Below are 12,779 nucleotides of genomic sequence, written 5' to 3'. Positions count from 1 at the left end.
GGTAGGTTTCTGTGCCATGCTGGGTCCCTCCAATACCTCCCATAGGTTAGCAGGCCCTGGCATCAGGATGGCCTCTCTGACTTATGCAGTATGGGACAATTCCTTCTAACCTTCAAAATGAAGAAGATTTTTCAAAAGCAACTAATCCTCTTGGAAGCACACTCTGAGGTGCTTTAAAGGGGCTGGATATTTTTAGATTTGGTATTCAGCATGAAAGCTCTTCAAATGCTGAAAATTATGTTTATTTCGCCAGCCAAATTAAAAAAAGCAACACCAACAAAACTCATACCCCATCATTTCCAGTGAAATATTTTTGGTGATCCAAAACAGATTCAAGTCTAGTGACAAAGCATCATCTTGAAGCAGTGGAAATTAAAAGCTTAGAACTCTTTTCTTGCCAAATTCAGCACAGATAAGCATTGTTGACATGTATCTCCAATTTAAAGAATGAACCATTTAACAAAAAAAGTCCTTTTGGCCAAAAAATTATCTACTCAATGAACTCTGAAAACACTGGGCACCCAGTGTGACAGCTGCTTCTAAAAAACATGGCCCACAAAACTACATTGCATGCATAAATAAAATTGCAGTTGAAAGCCTCAGGCTCTTTCACTTCTTTCTGCTTCAGCATGCCTTTTGGCTGTTCCCCAAAAACATTTAAGACTACTGGAAGCAGAAGAACAGAGGTTGCAGCAGACAGGCAAGCAAGAATATTAGTGGCATCTTACATACAATACTTTTGAGACACTGGAGTAACCATTCCTGAGTTGTCATTTTGTAAGGAACTTGGCTGAGCTACCCTGGGGTCCCAAGCAACTAAGCAAGAAAAACAGGTCCCCACAAAGGTCCCTATAAATATCCATCTGAGTTACAGCCCAGCTAAAAGGAAGATGTGCAAGTAGAAACAAGAAGAATGACCCCGCCAATTCTGTCCTGCCAGTAGGTTCCAGAGCAGAGGTTTGTGCTTACTCTAAAGGAAAGAAATGGTAGAGCTTCAGGTCTTGTCTCCCCACACGACATCTTTTCTTGACTGAGTGACAGTATAGATGAGGAGGGACTCCAAGCTCATTCTTGCACTTGGCCATAGCAGAAACACATTGAAGTGCATGTAATTTTTTCCTTTAATTTGAATGGAAGATATAGTTCCCATTACAGATTTAGCTGAAAGATTTCCAGGCAGGGGAGTAATCCTCAGGGAAGGATTTAAATCGTGATGGACAGAGCCTGAAACAATGTGAAGCGGGCAATGGCTGTGGAACAGATCAGGGCATCAAACAATAGTGAAATGAGACAAATGAACCTTCCCCTTTCCAAACATGACATCTTCCCCCAGTCCCTGTACCTTCTCAGCTGGCCCAGCCACAGGCACAGCTAGGAGGGGTGCAGATCCTGGCAGAAGCAGAGTCAGCAACACGGAGACAAAACAAGCTCCTCATCAGCACATAGCACAGGGTCAAAAATGAATAAATCCATGATTGGATTGAGAGAGCTTACACAAGCTCCCAGTTTTTTTTTTTTTTGACAAGCTAGAGCACAGAAGAGGTAACTTCACATCCAAACAAAAGGGCTATTTCAGCAGGTGGCCTGCAGCACACGGCTGCCACTGCCAACTGCTGCACCTGCTCAGGCAGCCTGCCATTGCTTTAGGAGTAAAGTGTCTGCAGAAGGACAAATGAAGGAAGAAGTGCGTGCATCAGTTCCCCTACTTTCCCACCCCAAGCTGGTTCTCTCTCCTGAGCTGGTCATCCACCTTGGTGGCTGTAACATACTCCTAGCTTTGGTGAGACCAGGTGCAAAGAGGTTCTCCACCTAAGCACCCTATCAAGACAACACCTTGAACTCTTGCTTCTGCTGACAGTTCCTTTAATGCTGCTCTATTTCCAGACATCTTTCTTCAAAAGGTGATTCAGCTTTTCCTTTCTTGGGCATTCTTATCATGTCGTGTGCCTGCTGGGCTGTCTTCAGCTCTTGTGAACACAGCCAGGCTTTTCTTTTTTTTCTTGACAGCAGCAAGGGGGGTGCTGAATGCTAAGCAGTCTCCTCTGAGAATTCCCTCGCTAGGGCCTTCTGATGATGGGCCAGAGATGTGTTACTTGTATGACTTGATTAACTTGTTAACTGAGATGTCTTCTTAAGCAAAACCTTGTAGAAGCAATAGGCACTCAGAACAACATAAGCCAGAAACAGAATCGTGAATCTGAGAGCTGTACCCAAGTATGAATTTCAAGAGGGTCCTTCATTAAGGAAGCCCCTTAGGAAATGCAACTGCTTCTGAAACAAACATGAAGAGGCCATAGAAAAGGTAACTCAGCCACACCAGCAGCGTCATAGCTCCTCTGAACTGCCAGAGAAATATCTCTTATTTGATAGACTTTTTGTGAAATGTCCATGTAATTTTTCCCATACATTTGCTCTCAGCGTTCAGTCCTTACAACTATATCCTGGAAGGAGGCACAGAGGAACACCTTGTTCCCTTGATTTCATCTTGGTTCTGCCTAGCTGATGGCTATAGCTCCTTCAAATTTGCCTCACTGGTTTTGCCAAAAGCATTGCCTCCTGATGTAACATGCTAGTATAGGTCTTACTTTTCTGCAAGTCAGACATGAAATGATCCAAGCGATGTTCTGTGGTTTGCAAAGTAGCCTAAATTATCTCTTCTTCCCAAACCGTGCACCTTAACAGCCATCCAAACCTCTTTTAACAGGATTTCTGCATTCAGGCCTGGCTATACTGAGACTGATGGCTAGGAAGGTGGCAGTGTTTTGGTTGCTGTACTCAGACTGTCAGTAATTCGAATTAAATTGGACTTTGGTTAGGTGGGTAATTCATCATTTGCAGTGTGACAACAATACCTGTAATTACTGCTCTTATTGTTGCGGCTGAAATTCATGTGCAATAAAGGGATCTTAATATCATGCCAAACCTCACAGTTAATTTAGGTTCCATCTCCTTTCATTTATTCTGTAATAAGCTAATTAGTTCACATAATTTGCCATTGAACATGCCTTTGTAACAAATATATACATGAATTAGCCTATTACACAACAAATGAGGGGAATCAAAACATGAATCATTTGCAGGATTACATAAGGAATTATTATCCTTTCAACTAGATGCAGCCATCATCTTTATTCCTTCAAGATTTTTTTATTTGCACTACGTTGGTTCTCCTGTCCAATGCCTCTGACTTACTCTGCTTGGAAGGTCAACAATGCATTTCACTGTTTGGTATGCCCTGCTGCCAGCTCTACTTGCAAGTAAGGATCACTACCATGAGGTTAAATGTCTTTCAGCTTGGCTGCTTAAATCCAAATTCCAGCAGCTGAAAGAACTTGGCCGTACTGCCAGCCTCCTGGTGCACCCTTCGCAGGGATGTTTTGGCGTAGAGATCTTCAGATTTCCCTGTTGAAGTCTGCTTTTGGTTTTGTTTGTTTGCAGTCCGCACAGTATTAAACTGTGCCCTTGGAAACTCTTGGGTATGACTTGCAGTCACTGCACTTGGAAGCTTCCTTCCGAATCTCACCTGTGGGGCTCATTTCACCAACCTCCCTTCTGACAGGTCTTAAACCATGCCAGATTTCCAACTCATTTGGGATAAATCATGAGGGATGCTCTATCCAGCTGAGTGTTAAGATTGCCATTATGCAAACTGGAGGCTTGCCAGACCTTGAGGTTCAGTCCACCATTATAACTCTTGAAAAGTACCACATATTCATTAATCCCCAGAAGGGATCAGGACAATTGGACTTGTCTCATCCAGAATAAAGCAGTGTGCTTTCTGCCCAGTAATTCAATACTGACTCACAGGGAAGCTCCTGAGTGACTAAAACCATCAGTTCTACTTTCTGCACTACTTACTTTAAGTCTCATCTAACTGCTGACCTGGTGGTACACAGCTTCAACTATTAAATGTAATGAGATCACAACTCAATAGCTTTATTTGTTAAATGTTCTCTGCTTACAGCAATTGTTTTGATTTAGCACCCCACCTCTTTCAGTAATTATTTACTCTTTCCATATCAAAGGTAAGCAAGCACCTTACTCCCAGCTGCTGCTGCTTTACCTGGAGTTACATTGTTTTCAGTTTCTAAAAGTGAGTCCTTCTAAAAGGAATAAAGATGTAAGAAGAGGTTTTGGCTAGAAATACTCTTTAGCATTTGGATGGCCAAAGCAGCACTAAAACCAATCATAAACCTCCTGGCAGCTGCCAAAATGATCTATGAATACAATATCCAACTTTGCCAGACACTCTGCTCTGCGCAAAGGAATCTGTTGAAACCTCTGCTGCGGCTGGTGTGTTCTTCCTGGGTTAAAACTGTACATTTTCAGGCTGAGAAAATGAAATACCAACACGAAATGAAAACTTTCAGCCTGCAAAAAGGCTCTGGAAGTAAAACCTCTCGAGAAGCACCCGCTCATTTTCAGTGCACTAGCACAAGCACTCTGCAATGCATTGCCCTCTGCCCTTTCTCTGGCAAGAACATTGCTGCCCCGTGGTGGGAGCCAGACAGGACCTCCTGGGCACATCCATCAAGCTCTGTCAAAGGACTATGCAACAGCAGAAAAAGGAGAATGCAAGTGCATCCGGAGGTCTATCTACTGTTCTTGCTCTGATTTCCTTCTTTCCTTTACTCAACACTCACTACCAGTCACAAATATTCAAAGTTACTATGGCAGCTCCTCTCTTGACATACTAATTCCAGGAAAGAACCAAAGCATTTTAAAAAACACAGCCTAGTAGAAACTTGGGATCTGTCTGAACCCTTCTGGATTTGGTTTTAAGCCTCTGACACCAGCAGCAGTGTGATTCGGGGTATGCTACTGCGACAACACAAGAGCAGACAAGATGCCCAGAGCAAGCAGTCACCTCTTTACAACTCCCAGATGAAAATCTGAAGTTATTAAGTTCCTATTATAATAGGAAACTAGAAGCAAATTCATAAATGGAATCGAGAGCTCTGAATAGGTAATTATTCATCATTAACAAAACTAAAAGGAGAATTTTCTTCTCTTTCAGGAATAGATTTCACCTACACGTCAGGAGGACAAAATAAAACAGGGCATCTAGCCAAAAGCAGAAAGAAATTTGTATTAAAAACAAAGTGCAAATTAAAAATGGAAAACAGTACATGGATAATTTAACGTAGGCTAGCCCTAAGTGACCATAGCCTTTGGACTGTGTAGATCAGTTATCCAGCGTTCTAGAACTACAAATGCTTTGAAAGCACTTCAGTTGGTGGAGTGTTTTTGTCACCTGTAAAGGCTCCTCCAGTCTGAGCTAGAAGCACTTTGGTCTCTAGCGAAAACCTGTATAGGTGTGGATCAAGACGGACTCAAATTCCATGTGAGTAGTCTCTTTGCAGGTATTCTAGCTGGAACAGACTTCTTCCTCCCTCCAGCACACCATACTACCCAGTATAACCCTGTAACTCTAGAATCAAGCCCAAACCAAGCCATCGAGCTAGCTGCTGCATTTTAGAGTGATACTAAGTCTAGCTTAAGGACTTCATCAACACTTTCCATTTCCCGATTCCACAGCAATAAAGATCCTAACTCTCAAAAATCCCTGGGATTTATCCAGGTCTGATTTGCAGTGCTAGACCTTGCCATACTTTTGTCTGCCTCAAGAAGTCTTTTCCCCCCTCTTCCAAAATGCACTGAAAAAATGGCTGTTCTCTCCAGATGCTCTCTTGCAACATTTGTGCGGCTTATTGCCTGATTAATTTACTCATTGTGTCTTTAATTGCAGTTTCACACAGGTGCAAGCGAATTCCTTTCTCCTCTGACACATCTACCAAAATCTTTCCAAACAAAAGATGACAAAACAAAAAGAAACAGAAAAATCTTTATGAGAATCTTACCTGAAAAATAGCTATCCAGGCATATCCAATATTATCAAAATTGATAGCTCCGTTGTGTGGGTTTACATCCCCTGCCATGCATACATTGTAATACTGGTTCCAGTTTATGCAGGCATTCCTGCTGCTGAAGTCAGGGTTGTATAAACTTGGGGTGTAGGAGTCCATGCTCAAGGTGCACTCCACCTTGTACTCCTTCCTGTTTGGGATGTTGGAGCATTTCTGCATGCCGTTCTCACGATGCGATGAGCAGATGAACGGGTTCTCCTCCGCTTCATCTGTTCGGTAGTACGGATGCAGGAAGGTAAGGTTGTATGTCCTGGAGGAGGAAAAAAAGAGAAGGATGAGAATAAATGATACATCCCTTGTTTCAGCAGCAGCTAAAAAGCACTGGTCTCTGTTTCTGGTTTGGGTGTGTTATTTCTCCTTTGCCCTTCAGCCCCATCAGACTGGGGACAGCAAGCCCCTACCTCTGTCTACAAAGCTTTTTGCATCCTGAAAGGCACCAGTGATCTTTCAGTTAAAGATCAGCCTGAGTTTTTTTCCAAGTGAACAAGGCAGCTGAAAGTTGAAATGAGAGGGTATCAAGAGAAAAATCCCAGCAGGCCAGGTGTGTCCCAAAAATCTAGGGAACTTCTTTCTATCTAAGGATTCTAAGATAGCCCTTCTCATGCTCAGAACATGCTTCAGAAAAGCTGATGGCAAAGCAGCTTTCCAATAAATTTGCCCCTCAGCATGACTCTGTGATGAGTGAGCTGAACTAACAAGGAGAGATCCAGCCACAGGCTACCTCAAATTCCTTCTGTACTTACATAAGAAAAACTAAGAGCTCACATTAATGGGAACTGTATGCTTACTGCATATCTGATTTAATTGGCCTGGATAAAGTTTATGGCTCTGTTACAGCTAAGATAAGCAAGTGCTCTAATTGCAGCATAGCAGGGATGTGCCTTTTCCCAAGCTATGCTCTGGGGCAGATCAGCGAGCAAACTGAGCCTGGGACTTTTCATGCTGTTTGATTAGTATTAGTGAGACCCACTGACACGCTGCTGAAGCACTATTCAAAATGAGAAGGTGCAAAGTCCTAGAGCCGACCTTATCTGCTGTGTTCAGAGCTGCAGGGATCTAAGATGCGATATAATCAGTCAGGAGATAAGGGAAAAGACAATACACAATTATACGACCAAGTGAGATATGGGTAGAAGATAAGCAGGTAATTCTCCAAGCCAGGACAGCTGTATTTCTATCTGTTTCTGAACGTATCCAACATTTGGCTCTAATGAGTACCAAACTAGTGTTATTCCATACAATTGCTTGAAATTGCTCCCCGAAACCCTTGAGTCAAGCAGGAGTCACTCAGCTATTGCACTTTGAGAGAACAATTGCTGCAGGGCAGAGCTGAGGGGAAATTAACCCTGAACAGCTTTCCCAGGGAATTTGGTTCTCCTCCATCAATGAATTACTTGAGATGGGTGTTGAGGGTTCATCCAGCTTCAGGAATAGGCAAGAGTATTTAATCAGAGGAATTGGGCATTGTTCACTGGTAATTAAATGTATTCACCAGCTATTCCCCTCCCATTGCACAGTGTACCCACACTTCTAGACAAAACTGCAATATCTTCTTCCCGGTTTCTATGCCTTAGATTCAAGAGGCAAGAAAAACCTGAAAAATGTTTTTCCTCCCAGACTGCCTAAAAGCCTTGTCCTTCCCCTCCCACGAATTGGTTTCAGTTGGAGGAAATTTCCATATGAAACAAGCTGAAGAAAAGGCTGAGTGTCACCCTAGCACAGTGTTTGCTAGTAGATCAGATACTACAACCTGCAGAGTTTGTCACGCAGAGGGGGGTACTGCAAAGGCTTGCAAAGGCTTAAAACACACCAAGGCACGGGGATGAGTCTGGGAGTGCTAGATTTTGGCAGAGACAGCTGGGGAACTTGAGAGAAGAAACAGAGGGAGGAGGAGAAGAGACATCTGAGAAGTGACTTCTAACTCACAAGCGGGAGGCAGCTCTGTTTTGGGCTCAGTGAGTATGCAGAGAGGGGCTTAGTTCAGATGCAAAGATGCTCTGCACCCTCAAATGTGCTGGGGACCTCACCACACCTGGGACATCTCTGCTTACAGCCATAGGGCCTGCCTGAGCCTGCTCACCCACAGAGGTTCTGGGAGGGCTCTGCACCTCGACACACAATGCAGTCCAGGGCAGAACCATGCCAGCCTCACCAGGCCCAGGAAGGACATTTGCCTCTGAAACCTCCAGGCTGGAGAGTCTATAGGTGCGTGTCCCACTAGCCTCCTCCCAAGGAACTCAGCAGCAGGTACTCAGGAGCTCTGAAGTCTTTCAAATAGGACATCGGGATCAATGGTGGTGACGACAGGGGTCTAACAACCCCAGAGTAAGCCTGGACTATGCTGTGCACTGCCTGATACACAAGGCAGTATGGCCACAGGACTCTGGCGTACGCCCAGCTTTGCCAGGGCTGACTTCGCCACTCTTGAAACCAGGATTTTGTGGGTTACAGTCAAAGAACTACTCTGAGTCCCTAAGGTGGTGGCAGGAGAGGTCTCATTTGGTACCGTCTAATCAGAGCACCTGGACCTCCAGCTCAGGCTCAACAGATCTTTGCAGTTCTCAAATCCCCAGTGTGACAAGTCATGCAAATGTGAAACTTTGTTTGGGCAGCTCAGTGCCCAGCCCCGGTCCTTGCAGTACAGACAGCCACAGAGGTGAGTCTCAGACAGTAACCTGCAACCCTGAAACTACACACTGAACATTCAGCCCCTGCAGCAACGCTGTGTGATCTCAGGAACATCCCTTGCTCTTTCTCATTTCCCTTAAAACAATGCTGACCAAGGCTCCCTGATCTGGATGTGCCACTCCGCTGACATACTCTTTTAAACTACAACTGATCTTCCAGGAAAACCTGCTCTAGAGCCAGGTGAAACTACCTCAGCAAAAACTTATTTCCTTCACCACCCTGGAAACAACACCAGCAGCAGAAACCTCCTGATCACAAACACCTTTTGGCAGCAGGCAGGACAGGAAGGCTCAGCGCACCACAGCTTGTGGGCCAGTGTAATTAGGATTCTACCCAGAGCAAAGCCGGACTTGCAGAGGGAGATGGACCATCTGGAGGGATGACTGTGTAATTAGCAGCTATGGCTGCACAAGCTCCTTTCCTGGGAGCAGTTTCATGTTTAGATGCAGACACACACATGCCTGTGCCAAGAATGCTGACCATGGAAGAAGTGCTCAGACTGAATGGCTGATGCACCAGCACGACGCTCCACTCCGACCTCATGCCCAAGCTCCCCTGTGAGCTGCCTCTCCCACCATGGCACAATATACACAACGTTCAATGCCACACGTGACTCCGCATCTGTCTGCCCTCCCAGCCGCAGGACGCTGGCACATATTCATTATTCCAGATTAATCATCTTTATTTCAGCCCCCAGAGCTGATCTCTGATTTCCAGATACGCCCACCCCAGCTAGGCGGGCTGGACAGGGACCCAGCTAGCTAGAGTGCAGTGTGCCCACAGTTCTGCTGGAGCCCATGCACCCAGTTTCATTGGAGAGTAGAAATGCAACCAGGCTGCGGGAACCTACAGGACCAACCTCCCCCTCACGCAATGGTTCTCTGTTCATGACATACTGCAACTAGAAGGGCTCTTGACAAGCCACATACACAGATTTGAGAGGCTGCATGTTTCCCCATGAGTCACTGTTTAGGAAGCCTTGGGCTGAAGAAGAAATACTGCCTGCAGACACAGTGCCCTGGGCTGTGATCTAATAAGCTGCGTAGAGAAGATCCGGGCACAGTCTGGAGAACCAAAAGAACGACACACTTTGGTGGCTGTGGGAGGAAAATAAAACCAGGAAAACAAAGCACAGCTTGACTGCAAAGAGTGGATGAAGGTTGATTTATTTTTGCTGCTGCCTAACTGATCTTATCCTCCCTTTTTTCTGCCTTGCTCATTTTTGCAGTTGCCCCCAAAAATAATTTACAAACTAAAAGTCCTCCCTGTGACAGGCCAAAATCAGTCACATGGGGCCACTTTCTGCACAGCCCTTTTCAAACCCTTCCTTCTTCCATGTCTGCCCCAGGTGCAGCGTAACCACGAGCACCTGGCTGGCTGGGAGGGACCCACACATGCATGATGCTCTGCCACCACCAAGTACAGTTGGGAAGGGACACACCAAGTGGCAGCAAGCACTGCTAATTTAAGACCTTCTCTTTGTTCCTCTGCTTAAAGACCTTTCTGGTAAAACCAAAAAGGGAAAAGAAGGAAGGAGAGCAAGGATGAAAAATGAAATTGTTGCAGAATGAGGGAATCCCCAGTATCCACAAAATAAATCAATTTGCTCTGCCAAGACCATCTACCTCCACGTGAAGGCCGATCGGACTTTCTTGTTACTTGCCAACAGGTATAGTCCAAATAACTTATTGATGGTAATGAATCCACAAATCATGAGACCTTTGTGCTCTGGGGCAAAGACATGAGAAACTAAGCCCTGGAAGGAATCTTGTTATCACATTAGAAAGGATTATCACCCTTTTCTTAGCCAGCTGCCCAGTGCACATCTTTCTCTGGGCTTGCAGCAGCTTTACAATGTATTTTCCTTTCCCTGTCCCTTGGCATGTTCATGTGCAGGAAGAACAACAGTGGGGCAGGAAAGTCCATTGTCTCCCTTGTCAAAGGAGGCCGAACAATTATTCTCTGCTCCATCTTCCCCCAGGCTCAGTCCTGCCAGCCCAACCATCCCATGCAGGGCATCATCCACAGCCACTGGAGTACAGTGTGTGTGTGCTGAACACAATCCTGCTACAGCTGTATGAGGAGCAGAGGAGGAAAGGGAAAAGGTGGAAGAAACTCAGCACCAAGCAGGATCGATTCCCTCCAAGAAGAGGCTGCTCTCTGGAGGAAATCCTGCTGACAACCCAACGTTGCAGCACAGAGTGATGCCAGGAGGAGCAATTAAACAGAACTCAGAAGTACCTTTCAGACAAACTCAGAGCTGTCTGCCTTGGCTGTCTGCACCTTCTCGCAGCTCTACAAAAGCCAAGGAGCCAAAGGCAGTACAATGCCAAGCAGGTACGGAGTTAATTAAGACTGAAGTACTCACATTATAACTGTCCTGCAGCATTAGATAAATACACAGCATTTCACATCTCTCCTGCTTCTAACCCACTGAGTTCCTCGAAAGGCTCCATGAGGGGGGAAACGGTACTCTGCGTAACAACACACAAGTAAGGAGCAGACCCAGCAGCAAGAACCCAGACAAGCTGGGGGTGACCAGTTCCTTTATTTATGGTGATAGCAGCTTATGATGGCAGGAGGGAGCCAGAAGGGCTTCGTGGGGCATACACATCCTGGAGATCTTACAGATAAGCTGCTGGCTTTGCTTGCTATTCCCATGCATGCATACCAAGCCTTCCTCACAGACCAGACCACGCAAAAAGCCCTTGAGAAATTCCCCTTCCAGCTCCCACTGCCAGGGATCTCCTGCACTTGCTCACAGAGCCGTGGAGACCAACCTGGCGCTGCTGTCCCCCAGTGCTGTGCAATGCCAGGGGAAGCAAAGAGGTGTCTGAGCCACCAGGGCCCTCTGGAGCACCGCTCTGGGCTCCAGTGCTGGCTGGGCAGGGACAGCTTCTCACATGCCCTGAACAGCAGTGACCCACTCCAGTTTATTGTTTGCCAACCTGCTACTGCAACAGCCCAGCAACTGCCTGTAATTCTTTCAAAGTCACCTCTCAAAGAGAGTCCTTAATAAAACAACCTCCTTCCAGCATGATACTGCATTGCAACAGTGCAATTTTCAAAGGGAGAGAGAAAGCAGGTATTTTCAGTGCACCTCAAAGAAGTCCCCACATTTCTATCAGAATGTACTATATTTAAAAATAGTTTCCTTACTTGAAGCGGCCAACTTTCAAGGGGGATTTAAAAGAAAAGATTTCAACAGGAAGAAGAATGATGGCAAAATCAAAGTCAACTCTTCCATCTGATGCCTGCTGTAAAGTTGAATGGCCCAGAAAGCTGCTGGCAGTGAGTGTGCAAAGAAGCATGCAGCAGATAAAATATATTTGAATCACCAGTCTCTGAGCAAGCTTACACTTCCTTTTCTCCAGAAAAGCTTTGGGGTTATGACCCTTCCTTGCCTGGCACCCTGGATTGTGTTCAGATGCTCACCCTCACTTTCAAGCAGTTCTATTCCCATCTGGGAAGGTTTGACAGCCCCACCAAGGTGATCCCCACCAATAACTCAGGTCTTCCCCTTCACAAGGCTGTAAAGAAGATCTGAGCCAGGACCATCACCTGCTCAGCCCCAAGCTGGGTGCACAGCATGCCTGTCCATCCTCCAGCCCCTTGCAGCCTGCCGAAGGGGTGGTAAACACTATTTTAGACTGAAGACACCACCACTGGGACTTAGTAGACAAAACTAAACCACCAGAATCTCACTCCCCCTTTCCTGCAGAATGCTACTCTATTTACTTCTAACCAAACCCAGAGCTTAACATTAGCCCTGCATCCCCTGGGTAAAGGTTTTATTGTTTCTGTTCTCTTTGGCAGCTCTCCCTGGAAGCGAATGGGTGGTCAGGGCTCTCCAGCACCAATGCCAAACAGCAGCTTGGCACAGGGATGGAGTGTATGAGGACACGGTGATGGACCCACTCCAACCCAGTCCCGAGCTTGACTTTGCCTGTAACTCCATACTGTCTGCAGGCAGACCACATCTTGCTGCTGGTCCCCAAGACCTGCCAGCTTGGGCTCAAGGCTGTATATTTTGGTCCCTCTATACAACAGCAGGAAGATGCAACTCTGAAATGCATTCCCTGGTACTGCCACTCCATGCTTTTTCCCCTGATACAACTTGCTGTTGGGTATTAAAGACCACTGCAGGGGTCAACCATATCCCGA

General features: G+C 45.8%; 1 protein-coding gene across 1 annotated transcript in view; it reads right to left on the bottom strand.

Annotated features, from left to right (window-relative positions):
• Positions 1 to 12,779, bottom strand: part of CACNA1H (calcium voltage-gated channel subunit alpha1 H) — a 254,504-nt gene that overhangs the window by 98,261 nt on the left and 143,464 nt on the right. Inside the window, exon 7 of the mRNA XM_037386651.1 lies at positions 5,862 to 6,177. Within this exon, the coding sequence (XP_037242548.1) occupies positions 5,862 to 6,177 (316 nt within the window). The remainder of the gene's footprint in view (positions 1 to 5,861; positions 6,178 to 12,779) is intronic.

The sequence above is a fragment of the Falco rusticolus genome, chromosome 4 (genome assembly GCF_015220075.1).
Source record: "Falco rusticolus isolate bFalRus1 chromosome 4, bFalRus1.pri, whole genome shotgun sequence".
Lineage (NCBI taxonomy): Eukaryota > Metazoa > Chordata > Aves > Falconiformes > Falconidae > Falco > Falco rusticolus.
Note: the sequence above shows the minus strand (reverse complement) of the source record. Positions and strands in the feature narration are given on the sequence as shown.